At 53.1% G+C, this 19,026-nt stretch overlaps 1 protein-coding gene across 2 annotated transcripts in view; it reads right to left on the reverse strand.

Moving 5' to 3' along the window:
- The window catches only part of bcl3 (BCL3 transcription coactivator), a 133,350-nt gene that overhangs the window by 103,399 nt on the left and 10,925 nt on the right, over positions 1-19,026 (reverse strand). For both annotated transcript variants that reach the window (XM_072469015.1, XM_072469016.1), the window contains exon 3: positions 4,411-4,519. In XM_072469015.1, the coding sequence (XP_072325116.1) occupies positions 4,411-4,519 (109 nt within the window). The remainder of the gene's footprint in view (positions 1-4,410; positions 4,520-19,026) is intronic.

Consider the following 19,026-nt stretch of genomic DNA (forward strand, 5'->3'; position numbering starts at 1 on the left):
TGCCGGGGTCTTCAACATATGCAATTCACCCCTCGGCCTCCTCAAGATGTTAAAAATCTAGCCGCACCTTTACTGCTGCTCCCCATCGTGACTTCCCTCCTCACCTCCTCTCCCCCTCCTATCCCCACCTGCCCGCTTTGACAACAACTCCTTTCAATCTGCCCCTTATTGGTAGCAACGTTCGAGCACTGCGGCTCTCCACTTACGAAGACTTTGTAGGAAACAGGATCAAAAGAACTCAAAATGTTTTCCGCCCAAACTGCGATTGAAGAACACTAGGAGCAGCTGGTTAATGAGTAACGAGCTCCCACAAGGCATCACCCAGTTTCATCGTGCCTACACCCTGCAGTGGAATCTCAATTAAAATACGAGGGACAGGTCAAAGTGTTCTGACTAAAACAGGGTAAAAAAAGGAAGCACAAGTTTAAAATAACACCAAATGTTTTACTGATGATGCTGTGATTCGCCCAGGCTCGCTCAGCATACATTAACAGCCTGAGGAAATGAGCGGAGGGAAGAGACACACCATGAACAAAAAAAGCCAGGACTAATTCCAAGGCTAGCAGAATTTTAAATTCAATTAGACCCTCATCTCAGCTGGAGCCAGTCAAAAGCTTGGGCTGATAGCCTCCAATGTGCCAACGGAGGAAGGGCAGCTAAAAGATGAAGAGAACGGGCAGAGATAGACTCCAGAGAGGAGCAAAAGACTCCAGAGCAACGGGGAACAGAGGACCCCAAAGAGAGGGAGAAGTATTCGAGCAAGGCACGAGGTAGTTGCCGACCACGCCAATGCAATGAAATGGGGGAGGCAAATGTAGCAGTTCGACGGGAAAATGGGCACATCAGAGTTGAAGTGGAGGATTGAAGGGCAAGATTCCAGCTGAGTCTATACCTTTGAAAACCAACAAAACCAAGCTGTGTGAGATCTGGCCGAACCCTAATTTCAGGGACAGCACAAAGGTTGCAGCAGGAAAGATTGATCTGCAATTCCTCAAAGCAGGAGTTGAAAAGAAAAACGCGACCAGATACACAGGCGCAATTGCAGGCACACACGCTCACCAGGTGAAGCTGCACCTTCACCTCAGATGGCTGATCATGGAGCAGAGATCCCACCAGGTGAGTACAGAACTACCATCAATACCAGAGGCTCACGTTTCGCCAACAACCACAAAGGAACAACAACAGTCACCAAGGCGACAAGGACAATTGGAACAAAACTGTCTGGACAACCCACAGACGTACAACCAATGCCAACTCACACGAGTTCCATGAAGAGGCCTGCACTGTTTAAAGACAATGGGCAAAATTCTCCCCCAACGGCGCGATGCCCGCCGACTGGCGCCAAAAACGGCGCCAATCAGACGGGCATCGCGCCGGCCCAAAGGTGCGGAATGCTCCGCATCTTTGGCAGCCTAGCCCCAACATTGAGGGGCTAGGCCGACGCCGGAGGGATTTCCGCCCCGCCAGCTGGCGGAAATGGCGTTTGTTGCCCCGCCAGCTGGCGCGGAAATGCAGTGCATGCGCGGGAGCGTCAGCGGCCGCTGACAGTTTTCTGGCGCATGCGCGGGAGCGTCAGCGGCCGCTGAAAGTTTCCTGCGCATGCGCAGTGGGGAGAGTCTCTTCCGCCTCCGCCATGGTGGAGGCCGTAGCGGAGGCGGAAGGGAAAGAGTGCCCCCACGGCACAGGCCCGCCCGCGGATCGGTGGGCCCCGATCGCGGGCCAGGCCACCGTGGGGGCACCCCCCGGGGTCAGATCGCCCCGCGCCCCCCCCAGGACCCCGGAGCCCGCCCACGCCGCCTGGTCCCGCCGGTAAATACCAGGTTTGATTTACGCCGGCGGGACAGGCAATTTCTGGGCGGGACTTCGGCCCATCCAGGCCGGAGAATTGAACGGGGGGTCCCGCCAACCGGCGCGGCCCGATTCCCGCCCCCGCCCAATCTCCGGTACCGGAGACTTCGGCGGGGGCGGGGGCAGGATTCACGGCGGCCAACGGCCATTCTCCGACCCGCCGGGGGGTCGGAGAATGACGCCCAATGTGTGCAATGCACGTGCAGATACTGACTTGTAGAACAAGCAGTTGTGGATGAATGGGAATAATGGTTATCTCACAGACTCACCTGATTGTGTACTCAAATCTGTCTTTTGTTCACCAAGAAAAAGGGGATGTTTGTATCTTTTGTTTAAGGTAAAACACAGGGGATGTTGGGTTTTGAAATGTGACCAGTTTTGATTTCCACCTCTGGCTTTCCATACTCATGTGACTATGTCAGGAGGCTGCCTCTGGGGGTAGACATCTTAGGATCAGGTCAGTAAAGATGCTCGCTGAGTGTACAATGATGAAGAATACTGTCCTCAAATATTAAACCTTTAGACTTGGCTGATCCAATGCACTCCTGCCTACAGCCTACCACATTCATTCTGCCTGGAGATTTGAACTGATCCAAACTGCTGCCCCTGTCTGAGCTAACAACAAATCCTGTTCACACATCATCGCTGTGCTTGCTGACCTGTAAAGTTTCTAGTTAAGAAATAAATTGATTTTAAAATTCTCATCCTTGTTTTCAAACCTCTCACCGATTCCTCTCTCTATAACTTCCTCCAGCCTCTAAAACTCTCCCTATCTCTGTAACCTCACCCAGCTCCTACAAGCCTCCCTATCTCTGTAACCACCTCCAGTCCCTATAACGCTCTCTATCTCTGTAGCCTCCACCAGCCTCTACAACCCTCCGAGATCTCTGTTCTCCAATTCGGGCCTCGTGAGCATCTTGAGCATTCCCCGATTCCGATCGCTCCGCAATTCAGCTGCCTGGTAGGTCCTAATATCTGGAATTCCCTCTCTAAACCTCTCCACCTCTCACTCTCTCTCGCGCCTCTCTCTCTCTCTCCTCCTTTAAGACGCTCCTGGTAATCAACCTCTTTGATCCAGCTTTTGGTCGCTTCTCTCTAATATCTCCTCATGTGGTTCGGAGATGAACTAGTGTCTACTAATTGCTTCTGCTAAGCACGTTGGGATAGTTTGTGAAAGGTGCTACATAAATGCAATTTGTTGTTGTGTGAGGCAGAATCTTAATGTGATTTCATATTGAGACATGAGAAACAACACACATTTCATGGGCAGTCTCCTTCAATTACCACCATTCCCCATCTTTGACCCTCCTCCCCAACACCCTGACACTGACTTTCACACAGCACACTGGGAGAGATGTGCCTCTTTGTGATTGTGTGTCTCAGTGTGTGGGTGTGATCACTGAGTGTGTTTGTGAGTACTAAGTGATTGTGAATACAGAGTGCGAGTACTGAGCGTGAGTGTGAACACTGTGTGTGTGAGTACTATGTGTGAGTACTGAGTGTGTGTCATGAGTGTGAGTACTATGTGTGTGAATACTGAATGTGTAATGAATGTGAGTACTATATTTGAGTTGACAACTATGTGTAAGTGTGAGTACCAAGTGTGAATATTGAATGTGAGTACTATGTGTGAGTGTAAGTACTACGTTTGGGTACTATGTCTGAGTGTGAGTCCTCTGTGTGAGTACTGAGTGAGCGTGAGTACTGAATGTGAGCACTATTTGTGAGTGTTGAGTGTGAACACTGGGTGAGTACTGAGTGTGATAAGTTTGTGGGTGAGTGATGAGTTTGACTACTGAGTGTTAGTGTGAATACTGTGTGAGTGCTGAGTGTGGGTAATGAGTGCGAGTGTGAATACTAAGTATAAGTACTGAGTGAGCACTATGTGTGAGCGCTGAGTGTGAGTAGAGTGTGAGTGAGTACTATGTGTGTGTGAGTACTATCTGTGAGTGAGTACCATGAGTGTGAATATTATGTGTGAGTGAGTACTGATTGTGAGTTCTGTGTGTAGTACTATGTGTGATTGAGCACCAAGTGTGAATACTGAATGTGAGTACTATGTGTGAGTGTGAGGAATGAGTGTGAGTCCTATTTGCGAGTGTGAATTATGTGTGTGAGTACCGAGTGTGTGTGAGTACTGCGTGTATCAGGTTCCCTGACTCACTCTCTCCATCTTTGTGTGTCTGTCCCAGTTTGTGTGCTGCAGTGTCTGGATGTATATCTCTCTCAGCCTGTCTCTCAGTCGCAATCTCTTTCAGTCTCTCTCGCTCTCTCTGTCTCACAGCCTCTCTCACAGTCTCTCTCCCACTGTGTCTCTCCCTCTTTCTGTCTTTCTCAGCCTGTCTCTCTCAGTCTCTCTGTATCCCAATCTTTCTCTCTCTCTCACACAATGTCACTTTCACTGTGTCTCTTCCTCAGTCTTTCTCAGTCTGTGTCTCTCTCTGAGTCTCATTCTCTCTCTCAGTCTCTCTCTCTCTCCCAGTCTCTTCCCTCTCTCACATTCGCTCCCTTGCTCTCTCAGTCTCACACTCAATCTGTGCCTGGTCTTCTAGCTGTTCCTACCTGCCGCAGGTTGTTATAAATATCCAAGTCCTTTTTGCCGAGCCTGAGAAGTTGAATTAGTTTCTCGACCATTGTGCTATCTTCCTGGACCACAGCGATGTGCAGAGGCCTGAATACAACAAAGAGACAAACACAACTTCAGATATCCCTCCATTACAGCTCCTCTGTCAGCTGTCACATCCCCCACACCCGCACTATCCCTCCTCAGCTCGAATGGCAAAGATTCACCCGCCTTGGCCTCTTAGGGTCCTAGGAACCTGGACTGTATTTTTGCAAAGGAAGGAGGCCATTCAGCCCATCGAGCCTGTTACTTAGAAACAGGAGGAGGTTGATTCAGCCCCTCGAGCTTGTTATATAGAAACAGGAGGAGGCCGATTCAGCCCTTCGAGCCTGCTACATAGAAGGAGGAAGAGGCCATTCAGCCCCTCTAGCCTGTTATGCTAGCCTGTTATGCGGGGACAGGAAAAGCCCATTCAGCCCCTCCCGCCTATTCCACAGAAACAGAAGGAGGCGATTCAGCCCCTCAAGCCTGTTCATTCAATTAAATGAATCACAGCTGTTCGGTATTCGAACCTCAATGACATGCTTTTGTTCCCTCAGCTTTAATCCTTTTAACCAATATAAATCTAGCAATTGGAGTTCTGCAATATGCAGTTTACCCCTTCCCAGTCTCGACAGCACTTTTGTGGGGATGTGGAGAGTGAGGTTCTGATTTCCACTCTCCGTTTGTATGAGGAACCGTTTCCTGACTTCACCTATGAAAACAGCCTGGTTCCCGTGCTAACGTTCCGCTCCTCCCCACCATCTTTGTCCTGGATTCTCCCTCCCACCAACCCCTCCAACCCCGCACATTGGATTATGATATTGTTTTCCTCGTACAAAAGGGAGGCGGCACAGATGGTTTTGGGCGGATAGATGGGGAGGAGGACTGTGGGGGGTGCGGCACAGATGAATAAGCAATTAGAGTCGACATCCTGGGTTGTGGGTGTCACTGGCTAGACCAGCATTTATTGCCCATCCCTAAATGCCCCTTGAGAAAGTGGCGATGAGCTGCCATCTTGAGTTGCTGCAGCCCCTGGGGTGCAGGTAAACCCACAGTGCTGTGAGGGAGGGAGTTCCAGGATTTTGACCCAGCGACAGTGAAGGAACGTTCGATATATTTCCAAGTCAGGATGGTGAGTGACTTGGAGGGGAACCTCCAGGTGGTGGTGGTCCCAGGTATCTGCTGCCTTCATCCTTCGAGGTGGTAATGGTCATGGGTTTGTAGCCTGGTGAGTTCCTGCAGTGCATCTTGTAGGTGGCACACACGGCTGCCACTGCGCTGGTAATTTACCCATTCACAGTCCAATGACATTCCCAGGGGACGGAGCGCCGGCAACAAGGCTCGAATAGGCAGTGAAAGGACCGTATGGAACTCTACCACCCCAGCCCCCTATCCCCTTAGACTGGAGAAACCCTTGAGACAATCTTATCACCAAGGGGATTGAGGTGTTTGTTCAACCTGCCTTTGTATTCGACGTGAATGTACAGAAAAAGCCTCAACAGTAACCAGAATTGCACAATTATGAATGCAATTCACAGAACCCATTGAGAAAAAAAAACACTCACACAAAATAAAATACTCTGAATTTCCCCCTCTCTCTCTCGAGCTCTCTTTGTGTTTTTTTTTTGTGAAATGTTTCTGAGACTTCCAGTAAAGGAAGTCCATGGTCTGCAGATATCACTTCCTGTTGCTCTTCACAAGGGCCGATGTTCGAACGGAACAGACAGGAAACCAGGTTCAAGGAACAGAAGAGGCCCATTAACTGCGGCCACCCCTCAGCCCTGGCCAATCGGAAGAGTGCCCTCACCACCTATGATTGGGGGCTCGCCTGGTTAGCTCTGCCAGGTCAGATAAGCAGGCGCCTGAGGCGGGGGGGAGGGGGGGGGGTGGGGGGGGGGGGTCTTGGTCACTCCTTGAGGGACGGGGGGTTCAATAATTCCTTCTTACCGCCACTGCACCCGCCTAACCCCACTCCAGATCCCGAGGGCAACTCCAATGAGAGGTGAGCAGGCACTGTCCAGGCCACAATCCGCCATTGCCGACTGTGCCTTCAGCTGCTGGGTTTGGGGGGGGGCGGGGGGGTGCGCTCTGGAATTTCCTTCCTAAGCCACTTCTCTCTCTCTCTCTCTCCTCTCTTTTCCATCTCCCTTTTTCCACCTTCTGTTCTCCTCTCATATCTCCACCCAGCTGTCCCCCCCTCTCCTCTCCATTTTCAATCTCCCTCCTCCTGTCTCCACCTCTCTCTCCTGCTGCCCGGTTTTTCCCAACATTCCCTCTGTGGATGACTCTGCGCTCTCTCTTTCTCTCTCTCTCTCTGTCCCCCCCTCTTCATCACTGCTCTATCTCCTTCCCTTCTACCACCCCCTGCCTCTCCCCCCTGCCCCCACCCTCACCACCCAACATCTCCTCTCACCCTCTTTCTCATCGGGACACAGGAAATAGGAGCAGGAACAGGCCATTCAGCCCATCGAGCCTGCTCCACCATTCGGTAAGGTCATGGCTCATCTGGTTGTGGTGTCAGCTCTGGTTTCCCATATGTCCGTCCCCTTTAACCTTCGACTTCTTCATCGATCAAAAATCTGTCCAACCCGGCTTTGAATCTGTTCAGTGGCCCACAGCATCCCCCTCCCCTCCCTCTCTCTCCGGGGAGAGAGAGAATGCCAAATGCTAATGGCCTCCTGAGAGATAAAATTCTCCTCATCCCCCTCTTAAACGGGAGACCCCTTATTTTTATTGTATTGTTATTTGTGCCCCCTCCAGCTCTCGATCCCCCCACCAACCTGAGGAAGCATCCTCTCAGCACCCACCCTGTCACACCATCTCCTCAGAATCTGATATTTTTCAATAAGTTCACCTCTCACTCGTCTAAAAGCCAAAGAGTAAACGCACCGACTTGCCCAACCTTTCCCCTGAGGACAAACTCCTTATCCTAGGAATGGGCCTACTTACGTACATTTATCTCTCTTTCTCTTTTTCTCTTTCTCTCTCTCTCGCTTTCCCTCCCTCTCTCGCTTTCCCTCCCTCTTTCCCTCCTCTCTTTATCCCTCCTCTCTCTCTCTCCTCTCTCTCCCTCGTTCTCTCTCCTTTTCTTCCTCAATCTCTCTACCTCCCTCTTCCACTCCCTCCCTCTCTCTTTCCCTTTGTCTCTCTCTTTCACTCCCTTGCTGCCTCTCTCTCCCTCCCCCTCTCTCTCCCTCCCTTGCTATCTCTACCTCCCTCTCTCACTCCCCCTCCCTCTCCCTCCATCCCCCTCTCTCTCCGCTCTCCCCCTGTTTTCTACATCTCTCGTTGCTTTGACGATGAAATGATGACCTATGGGGAGGGGGGGTGTTGATAATGGGGAGGCCTGGACCTCTGACCTGGCCTTGGCACAGGGCTGTGCAGTCTCGCTTTTGCTCTTCGAGTCAGTGAGGCTGTGTGGGGCAGATGCAAATCTTCAGTGAGCGTAAAAGCCGATAACATCACGCGGTTCACTCCACCCTCCCACCCCACTTTTCTAAAAGTGATAAGTTTCACATTCTCTTCAACATCTGGCCCTCAAACCCAGGTTGAGAGATGCTATGTTTCTCTCACGCTGCTTTTAATTAAAGATTATTGTGGTTTCCTCTCACCCAGCTAACCCGTAACTCCTCAGGTCATTGCTTCTGCTGCATCTCCATATTATACTTGCTTTGTCCTCGCACTCTCAATCGCGCTCTCCCCCTCGCACTCTCTCACTCGCGCTCTCTCCCCCTCGCACTCTCTCCCCCTCGCTCTCTCTCCCTCTTTCTCCAGCTCACTCTCTCTCGCCTCCCTTTCTCCCCCTCCCCCACTTCTCTCTCCCACTCATCCTCTCCCCCTTGCAGTCTCCCCCCCCATCTCTCTCTATCACTCACCCTTGCTGTCTCTCCCTCTCTCTCCCCTCACTCTCCTTCCCCTTGCTCTCCCTCCCCTCTCTATCCCACTCACCGTCTTTCTCACACTTGCTCTCTCCCCCCTCGCCCTCTCCCCCCTTGCTCTCTTTCACCCTCTCTCTCTCTGCTCCTCTCTCCTTCTCGAACTTGCTCACTCTCCTGCCCTCACAACACCTCTAGTTCTCTCACTCCCTCCATCTGTCTGAATCCTCCAATTCATTGTGATTTAGTGGTTACCACACTCTGGGTGCAATTCTCCGGAAAGGTTTCCAAGTGTAATGAGTGGGAATTGCCAAGAGCTTCCCGGCGCTCAGCCGAGCGAGGCTGGCAACGCTATTCAACGTTAATTGGTGCACTTAACGAGGCCCCATGTGCTTCCCGCCGCAAATGAATCCTGGCGGGTCAGCCATAGGGCAGCCAGTGCTGCTGGGACGAGCTGGCGGCGTTTGTCAGCTCCGGGACCTTGACCAGGAGGACCGGCCTCCAGTGCCGGAAAAAGGTCAATGACCTACACTGGGCAGCACGAGTGAGTAGACGCCAACGCACCCCCCTCCATGAGACCTTTCCGGCCCCATGTGAGCTTCTACCCCCCAACTCTCCATGCGACCCCCAACCCTCCCTCCACATCCCCTTCCCTTTAACCCCCCCCCAACCCTTCCTTCACATCCCCCCCCCACTACTCTGAAACACGCATGTGGCTATCAATGCCCTCTCTGTGTCTCCTCAGTAAAAGCTCTGCCACAACTGTCGGGAGAGGGCCCAGACAGGCAGTGGGGTACCAGACATAATCCTCACCACCTTCGAGGAGCAGGCCCTGGAGTGGGCCGTGGACAGAGAGGTCACCAACATGGAGGCTCGTAGAGGTGAGGAACCCACCCGAAGGACTTGTTAAATGTGATTTGTTGTTGCCTTATAGACTGACCCATTCCTCCCACTGACCACATGTCCATTCGCCCGCAGATCCTCCAGCCGACAGTGCCGGCCCATCCCAGGTGACCCCCCTCCAGCTTCCCAGGAGGCTGTCGTCCCCTTCCTCCATCAGCGCAGATACACGCACCTCGGTGGGAAATTTTAGTGGACAGGCTTCTGGGGCACAATTCGGTGAGCACCGCACAGCTGTTGTTGCACATCTGGTGGAGGCAGGAACCCCAGGTGAGACAGCAGTCGGAGGTCTGCTGGATTCCTGGACCCAGCTGGGTCCCAGCCTGATGCTGAGGCTGTGGAAGAGGTTTTCCCGGTGCTGATGGAGATGTTAGTGTGCGGATGGGACATTCAGAGGGAGATCGCAGCGACACTCCAGCAGATGCATGTCCGATTGGAGGAGTCCCAGAGGCTACTGTCACCGGCAGTGTCACCGGCAGTGTGTGGCACTGAGACCAACACTGCTAGGGTGGTGACCGAATGGAGAGCCTGGTGCACAACGTCAGCACCATGGGTGAAGGTGCCCAAGGCGTTGTGCAGTCGGTGATGGCCACGGCTGAGGGTCTCGACAGAATGTCCGCCACGCTGAGGGAGTACCAGTCTGATCTTGATGAGGTTCTGCAGGATATGACCCGCTCTCAGATGGGAATGGCTGAGGTGCTGCGGAGCTCGTCCCAGTTGCAGGGGGCATTGTCGATGCACTGCAGAGCATGTCTCAGTCACTGAGGAGCATCACCGAGGGTGTTGACATGATGGTGCAGACCATGGGGAACCACGAGGGCTGAGAGAGCCAGATGATGCAGGGGCAGCTGGGGCTTGAACCAGCTGTCTCTCAGTCCAATGATGAACCCCGGGGTCCTATGGGCACCAAGTGGGAGGAGAGGCGCTGAGTGCCAACCCGAATCCATCTCATGGAGTGGCGACGGTGGCCACTAGCTCCCCCGAGTTCCACCCCTCTGACGAGGCCGCACCTCGCAGCCACCACCAACAGGGTAGCACGGCTGTGCATGTGCCACTGATAAGTGAGCCGGGGCCCGCGGCCCAGAGCCCCCACAGGACACCTGCTAGGGGCATCGAAGGCCACGGGACGTGGTAAGCTGCTGGCTGCTTCCACCTCTGATGTGCATCCTGGGGCACGCCTTGACGTAGCGGTAGAGCTAAGAATGCAAAGCACATCGAGGATCACTGAGGAAACTGGAAGAGGAGGTGGGGGGGTAGGTAGGGAGTGAGGGTGTAGGTAAGGGGTGAGGAGGGCAGCACCATCGGGAGAATGGGGAATTATTACACAGAATAAACACCCTTGTGCACAACCAGTATGATGCCTCTGTTACTTTCTTCCGCAATGTGGGCCGACCTCCGAACCCTTGGCCCATCTCTCCAGGCATCGCCTCCCCCTCGTCGCACTCACCCACCCTCCAGCCGTGGACATGTCTACGGAGTGGTGTCCCATCCTCTGGCTATGCGGATGTTGGCTGCTGCACATGTGGTGTTGCCTCCCGCAGTGTTCAAGCACAATGTTCAGGCATCGCGGTCTGATTGGGATGCTAGGCAATGACTCTCACATGCTACATGGCCCACCCACCATGGGAATCCACTTAGGTTGTGTGAAGTGCTCACTGAACCATGATTGCCAATTCTATATTAGTGATAGCCTTCAGCCGCATGGCCAGAGGCCTCGGCAGTCGATGGGGGTTATGGGGGTCGATGGGGCCGACAGGTAGGGACATAGGTTGTCCTCAGAATGGGTACATACGATCCAGGGCTGGCATGGCGGTGCCGTGCACGGTGGCGCACCTAGCCCTTCCCCCATGGCGGCCCACCCTACAGAGGGCCCCACATCCCCAGCTGAGGGTCCCCCAAACCCCACCAAGTATTGGGGTGGCAAGCCCAGCGCCCCCAGGCTCTTTACCTCTGAGCAAAGATGGCTACTCACCTCCTCGGCACCCCCGCAGAGGCCTTTCCGCCAGGTTCAGGTTTTTCAAAAGGAGTACTAATCGGCGCCAGCGTGACCACTTGCTGTGGAGGCCAGTGAATGATGGGAGGCCATTGGCTATGGGGTGGCTCCTGTTAATTGTATGGAAATAGGGCTCAAGTGGTGATAATTGGTTTCTTGCCACGCTATGACGAGATCGCAATTTTGCCTGTGGGAGCGGGATAGTTGCATCGCAAACTGTTTGGTGGCTGCCGTTTTCGGACTCTCCCGCTATTCACTGATCTTGTCTCGCTTGAGCGAGAGCGCCACGAGGCCGGAGAATCGCGCCCTCTGTATCTCCCTACGTCTCACCCACTAGACGACTCTCCATCTCTCTCTCCTATCGTCCAACTCCATCTCCTTTCACATTCTTTGTCTCTCCTTTGTTTCTCTATCACGTTCTGCTCTTTCTCTGTCCCCATTTTTTTCTCTCTCCTTCCCTTTGAATCTCTCCGCTTCTCTTCGACTCACTCATTCATCCCTCATTGCATTCTCTCTCCCACACTTTGACTTTCTATTTCTCTCACATTTTCACTGTGCTGTCAGAGGGTCAGTGCTGAGGGAGTGCTGCACTGTCAGAGGGTCAGTGCTGAGGGAGTGCTGCACTGTCAGAGGGTCAGTATTGAGGGAATGCTGCACTGTCAGAGGGTCAGGACTAAGGGAGCGCAGCACCATCAGAGTTAGTACTGAGGGAGTGCAGCACTGTCATAGGGTCAGTACTGAGGGAGTACTGCACTGTCAGAGGGTCAGTACTGAGGGAGTGCTGCACCGTCAGAGGGTCAGTACTAAGGGAGCGCAGCATTGTCAGCGGGTCAGTACTGAGGGAGTGCTGCAATGTCAGAGCGTGAGTACTGAAGGAGTGCTGCACTGTCAGTGATTCAGTACTGAGGTAGCGCTGTGCTGTCAGATGGTCAGTTCTGAGGGAGTGCTGCACTGTGAGAGGGTCAGTACTGAGGAGTGCTGTACTGTCAGAGGGTCAGTACTGAGGGAATGCTGCACTGACGGAGGCTCAGGACTGAGGGAGTGCTGCACTGACGGAGGCTCAGTACCGAGGGAGTGCTGCACTGTCAGAGGGTCAGTACTGAGGGAGTGCTGCATTGTCAGCGGGTCAGTACTGTGGGCGCGCTGCACTGCCAGAGGGTCAGTACTGAGGGAGCGCATCACTGTCAGAGGGACATTACTGAGGGAGTGCTGCACGGACGGAGGGTCAGTACTGAGGGAGTCCTGCACTGTCAGAGGGTCAGTACTGTGGGCGCGCTGCACTGCCAGAGGGTCAGTACTGAGGGAGTGCATCACTGTCAGAGGGACATTACTGAGGGAGTGCTGCACGGACGGAGGGTCAGTACTGAGGGAGTGTTGCACTGTCAGAGGGTCAGTACTGTGGGCGCGCTGCACTGCCAGAGGGTCAGTACTGAGGGAGTGCATCACTGTCAGAGGGACATTACTGAGGGAGTGCTGCACGGATGGAGGGTCAGTACTGAGGGAGTCCTGCACTGTCAGAGGGTCAGTACTGAGGGAGTGCTGCACTGTCAGAGGGTCAGTACTGAGGGAGTGCTGCACTGTCAGAGGGTCAGTACTGAGGGAGTACAGCACTGTCAGAGGGTCAGTACTGAGCGAGTGCGGCACTGATGGAGGCTCAGTACTGAGGGAGTGCTGCACTGTCAGAGGATCAGTACTGAGGAAGTGCTGCACTGTCAGAGGGTCTGTACTGAGGTAGCGCTGTACTGTCAGATGGTCAGTTCTGAAGGAGTGATCCATTTTTAGATTGTCAGTTCTGAGGGAGTGATGCACTGTCAGGGGGACATTACTGAGGGAGGGCTGCACTGTCAGAGGGTCAGTACTGAGGGAGTGCTGCACTGTCAGAGGGTCAGTACTGAGGGAGTGCTGCACCGTCAGAGGGTCAGTACTGAAAGAGTGCTGCTCTGTCAGTGATTCAGTACTGAGGTAGCGCTGTGCTGTCAGATGGTCAGTTCTGAGGGAGTGCTGCACTGTGAGAGGGTCAGTACTGAGTGAGTGCTGCACTGTCAGCGGGTCAGTACTGAGGGAATGCTGCACTGACGGAGGCTCAGTACTGAGGGAGTGCTGCAATGTCAGAACATCAGTACTGAAGGAGTGCTGCACTGACGGAGGCTCAGTACTGAGGGAGTGCTGCACTGTCGGAGGCACAGTACATCCCATTTGCATTCCACTTTCCCTGTAGTACCTGCGTGCTGAAGTTTTTTGATTCATGTGCCAGCACACGCAGACCGTTCTGTACCCTGGCCTTCTGCCCTCTCCCTCAAGTTAAATAACATACTGTGATTATGAGGATGGGAAAGAGGGCAGCAGTGAGTTCCCAACACAACAACATGTGACCTTCAATCAGATACTTCTCAGGAGTGTTTTGAAACTGGAAATTTCAGCCTGAGCCTCATGAGGTGATATTGTGGACAAGTGATCAAACTCTCTGTCAAAATGGTTGTTTTTAAGTAGCATCTGAAAGGAGAGAGAAAGAGAGGGATGGAGGGAGCGGTGGAGAGGTTGAGGGAGAGAATTCCAAAGCCTAATGCCCCAGGCAGCTGAAGGCTCGGCCGCCAATGGTGGAGCGATGGGAATCGGAGCAGGGAGCGAGGGAAAGGGACGGAGTAAAAGACAGACAGCAAGGGAGGGTGACAGGAGAAGCCAGGAGGAAGAGTGGGCACGACAGATTGATAAGGTAAATGTGAAAGTGAAGCAAGTGGTAAACAGGGAGGAGATCAGAGTACGAGGAAGTGTCACTTCTCGAAGCTCGCGCAGAGACAACACTGAGCTGATGGGCTGAAGAAATCATCGCAGTTTCGGGTAAGAGGCAACCGCAGTGAACGAGGAAATGGTTAATGCGAGAGTGAGGGAGAGGGCTGATGTCAGAGACGGCTGCCTGTCTGTTCGAGTCTCAGTGCGGTGACAGTGTGTGTCATTGTGGTGTGGGGTAAGGCTTGGGGGAATACCCAAACTCAGAGGCCTGTCAACACTTATCAACAACAGCTTCAACAGCACAGTGCCAAGGCTCCAAACCAGAGAAATCTCACACTCACTCACACATACACACACACACGTGCACTCACACACACACTCTCACAGACACACGCTCTCACAGGCTCTCACACGCATACACACACACATGTACTCAAACACTCACACTCACACACTCACGCACACACACACACAAACGTACACAGTTTCACACTCACTCTGCAACACACACGCTTATGCTCACACACACACATGCACGCACACACACGTGCACACATACACACACACATACATTCACGCTCACAGGTACCCTCACACACACTCACTCAGACTCACACGCACACTCTAATAACCCACACACAATCACAGACAGTCTCACACTCACACACACATTCGCATTCATACACATTCGCACTCACACACATACTCACAGGCACACACACACACATGCTCTCTCATACACACACGCACACATATACATTCGCGCTCACACACATGTACTTACGTGCACTCAAACACACACGCACTGACACACACATGCACACACACACTCACTCACTTACATGCACTCACACTCAAACACTCACACAGACTCACGTACACACACACACTTACATACAGTCTCACACCCACACAAACTCACACACATTGCATGCTCTCACACTTGCATACTACACTCTCACACACAAACTCACACACACTCACACACACATTGCATGCTGTCACACTTGCATACTACACTCTCACACACAAACTCACACACACTAACACATTCACACACTAACATAAACACACACATTCACCCACACACATTCCAACATCCTTATGCACACACACTCAAACACACACTAACACCCTGACACACACACTCATGGACTCACACACACACTCACACTTACGCATACTCTCTCACACATGCTCTCTCACACTGGTCACAGTCTGTAAATTAGGTATAGGATACAGGATAGTTCCCACATACTGGGATAGTACATATAAATATCTCTTGTTTTTAAGCCTGTCAATTTCTTGCAGTTCAATTATTAATTTCTCTCTTCATCTGACCATCTTCTCTCTGTCCGTTTTTCCATCTATCTGACTTTTTCTCTTTTTCTATCTGTATCTCTCTTTTATTCTTTATCTGTCTCCATCTCTCCCTTTATCCACCTCTTTTTCCACCTTTCTCTCACTTTCATTTCATTTTTAATTTTCATTTCATTTTCATTTCATGCCCTCCAGTCCAGGCAGCATCCTGGTAAATCTCCTCTGCACCCTCTCCAAAGCATCCACATCCTTCCTATAATGAGGCGACCAGAACGCGACACAATATTCCAAGTGTGATCTAACCAGGCTTTTATAAAGCTGCAGCAAAATCGTGTGGCTCTTAAACTCAATCGCCCTGTTAATGAAAGCCAACACACCATACGCCTTCTTTACAACCCTATCATCCTGGGTGGCAACTTTGAGGGATCTATGTACGTGGACCCAAGATCCCTCTGTTCCTCCACACTTCCAAGAATCTTGCCTTTAACCCTGTATTCAACATTCAAATAGACCTTCCAAAATGAATCACTTCACATTTATCAAGGTTGAACTCCATCTGCCACTTCTCAGCCCAGCTCTGCATCCTGTCAATGTCCTGTTGTAACTGCAACAGCCCTCGACACTATCTATAACTCCCCCAACCTTCGTGTCATCGGCAAACTTACTAACCCACCCTTCCACTTCCTCATCCACGTCATTTATAAAAACCACAAAGAGCAGGGGCGAAATTCTCCCGAAACGGCGCGATGTCCACCGGCTGGCGCCCAAAACGGCGCCAATCAAACGGGCATCGCGCCGCCCCAAAGGTGCGGAATGCTCCGCATCTTTGGGGGCCGAGCCCCAACATTGAGGGGCTAGGCCGGCGGCGGAGGAATTTCCGCCCGCCAGCTGGCGGAAACGGCCTTTGTTGCCCCGCCAGCTGGCGCGGAAATGACATCCCCGGGCGGCGCATGCGCGGGCGCGACAGCGGCCGTTGACAGTTTCCCACACATGCGCAATGGAGGGAGTCTCTTCCGCCTCCGCCATGGTGGAGACCGTGGCGGAGGCGGAAGGGAAAGAGTGCCCCCATGGCATAGGCCCGCCCGTGGATCGGTGGGCCCCGATCGCGGGCCAGGCCACCGTGGGGGCACCCCCCGAAGTCAGATCACCCCGCGCCCCCCCCAGGACCCCGAAGCCCGCCCACGCTGCCTTGTCCCGCGGTTCAAAAGGTGGTTTAATCCACGCCGGCGGGACAGGCAATTTATCGGCGGGACTTCGGCCCATCCAGGCCGGAGAATCGAGCGGGGGGGCCCGCCAACCGGCGCGGCCCGATTCCCGCCCCCACCGAATATCCGGTGCCGGAGACTTCGGCAACCGGCGGGGGCGGGATTCACGGCAGCCCCGGCGATTCTCCAACCCGGCGGGGGGTCGGAGAATTACGCCCCGGAGGTCCCAGAACTGATCCCTTTGGGACACCACTCGTCATCGACCTCCAGGCGGAATACTTTCCATCCACTACCACTCGCTGTCTTCTTTCGGCCAACCAATTCTGTATCCAGACAGCCAAATTTCCCTGTATCCCATGTCCCCTGACTTTCTGAATGAGCATACCATGGGGAACCTTAACAAATGCCTGACTGAAATCCATATACATTGCCCGACCTTCATCAATGTGTCACTTCACATCCTCAAAGAATTCAATGAGGTTTGTGAGGCATGACCTGCCCCTCACAAAGCCATCTGACTATCTTTAATCAAACTATGTTTTTCAAAATCATCATAAATCCTGGCCGGGATCCTCTGGCCGGGGGGGGGGGGGCGCGCGAATCCCTCCACGCCGCTCGGACGCCGGGCTGCCAATTCTCCGGCGACCGGAGAATCGGCGGCAATCGCGCCGGCGTGTTCTCCGCGGCGCCGGTCGGGGGCCATTGAAGGGGCCCCCGCAGCAATTCTGCACGCTCGACGGGCCGAGTGCCGCCAGCGTCATTTCAATATGGTCCTACCCGGCGGGACCTCGGCGTTCTGGCTGCGGGGGCCGTTCTGGTGGGGGGGGGCCTCCACGGTGGCCAGCCCCGCGATTGGGGGCAACCGATCGGCGGGCTCGCTAATTCTGGCGGAGGCCTATGTTAATCCGCGCCCGGCCCCTGTAGGGCTCCGCCATGTTGCCCGCGGGCCGGCGCGGAGACGGCCGTGGCGCGCATGCGTGGACCCGCGCCAGCCGTGGCGGGCATGCGCAAACACACGCCGGCAGTGGCGGGCTGGCTTTTGGTGTCGGAGCAGCACACAGCACTCTGCCGCCATTCTAGCCCCTGAGGACCAGGTGAATGACTGGGCCTGGAGGCCCGTTTACGGTAGCGTCGCTCGCGCCAGTTTTGACGCTGGCTTCAACACTTGGCCAGGATTTCAGAGAATCCCGGCCCCTATCTCTCAGAATCCTTTCCAGTATTTTGCTCACCACAGACGTAAGGCTGACTGGTTTGTGATTCCCAGGGATTTCCCTATTCCCTTTCTTGAACAGAGGAACAGCATTCGCCTCCCTCCAATCATCCGGGGAGTGAGGAAGCATAGATGATTGCCAACGGCACAGCAATCTCCTCCCTCGCTTCCCGTAGTAACCTTGGGTATATCCCGTCAGGCCCAGAGGTCTTATCTAGCCTGATGATTTTCAAAATTTCTAGCCATCCTCCTTCTTAATATCAACCTGTCAAAGCCTATTAACCTGGTTCGCGCTGTTCTCAGGAGCAACATGGTCCCTCTCTCCAGTGAATACTGAAGCAAAATATTCATTTAGGTCCTCCCCTACGTCCTCAGCCTCTAGGCACAAGTTCCCTCCACTATCCCTGATCGGCCCTATTCTCACTCTGATCATCCTCTTTTTTTATTTAAATTTAGAGTACCAAATTCATTTTTCCCAATTAAGGGACAATTTAGCGTGGCCAATCCAAATACCCTGCACATTTTTGAGTTGTGGGGGCGAAACCCACGCAAATACGGGGAGAATGCGCAAACTGTGTGACCCAGAGCCGGGATCGAACCTGGGACCTCGGCGCCATGAGGCTGCAGTGCTAACAACTTGTGCCACCGTGCTGCTCTCATCCTCTTATTTCTCACACAACTGTAGAACGCCTTGGGGTTTTACTTAATCCTTCCCGCCAGGGCTTTTTGATGCCCCCTTCTAGCTCTCCGATGTCCATTTTTGAATTCCTTCCTGGTTACCTTGTAACGCTCTGGAGATCCAGATCCTTGCTTCCTCAACCTTGAATAAGCTTCTTTCTTCCTCTTAACTAGAAGCTCTACTTCTCTTGTCATCCAAGGCTCCTTCATCTTACCATTCCTTCCTTGTCTCAGTGGGACAAAACTATCCAGGACTCGCAGCAGCGTCTCCTTAAGCAACCCCCACATTACTGTTTTGCATTTCCCTGAGAACATCTGTTCCCACTTTATGCTCCTCAGCTCCAGTCTAATAGCAGTATAATTTCCCCTCCCCCAATTAAATACATTCCCATACTGTCTGTTCCTATTCCTCTCCATGACGATGGTAAAGGCCAAGGAGTTGTGGGCACTGTCACCGAAATGTTCTCCCACCGAGACATCTGACATCTGGCCTAGTTGGTTGCCAAGCACCAAATCCAATATGGCCTCCCCCCTCGTCGGCCTATCTACATACTGAGTCAGGAATCCTTCCTGGACACACCTGACAAAATCTGCTTCATCTAAACCATTTGCACTAAGTAGGTTCCAGTCAATATTAGGGACGTTGAAGTCACCCATGACAG

The sequence above is a fragment of the Scyliorhinus torazame genome, chromosome 12, assembly GCF_047496885.1.
Source record: "Scyliorhinus torazame isolate Kashiwa2021f chromosome 12, sScyTor2.1, whole genome shotgun sequence".
Taxonomy (NCBI): Eukaryota; Metazoa; Chordata; class Chondrichthyes; order Carcharhiniformes; family Scyliorhinidae; genus Scyliorhinus; species Scyliorhinus torazame.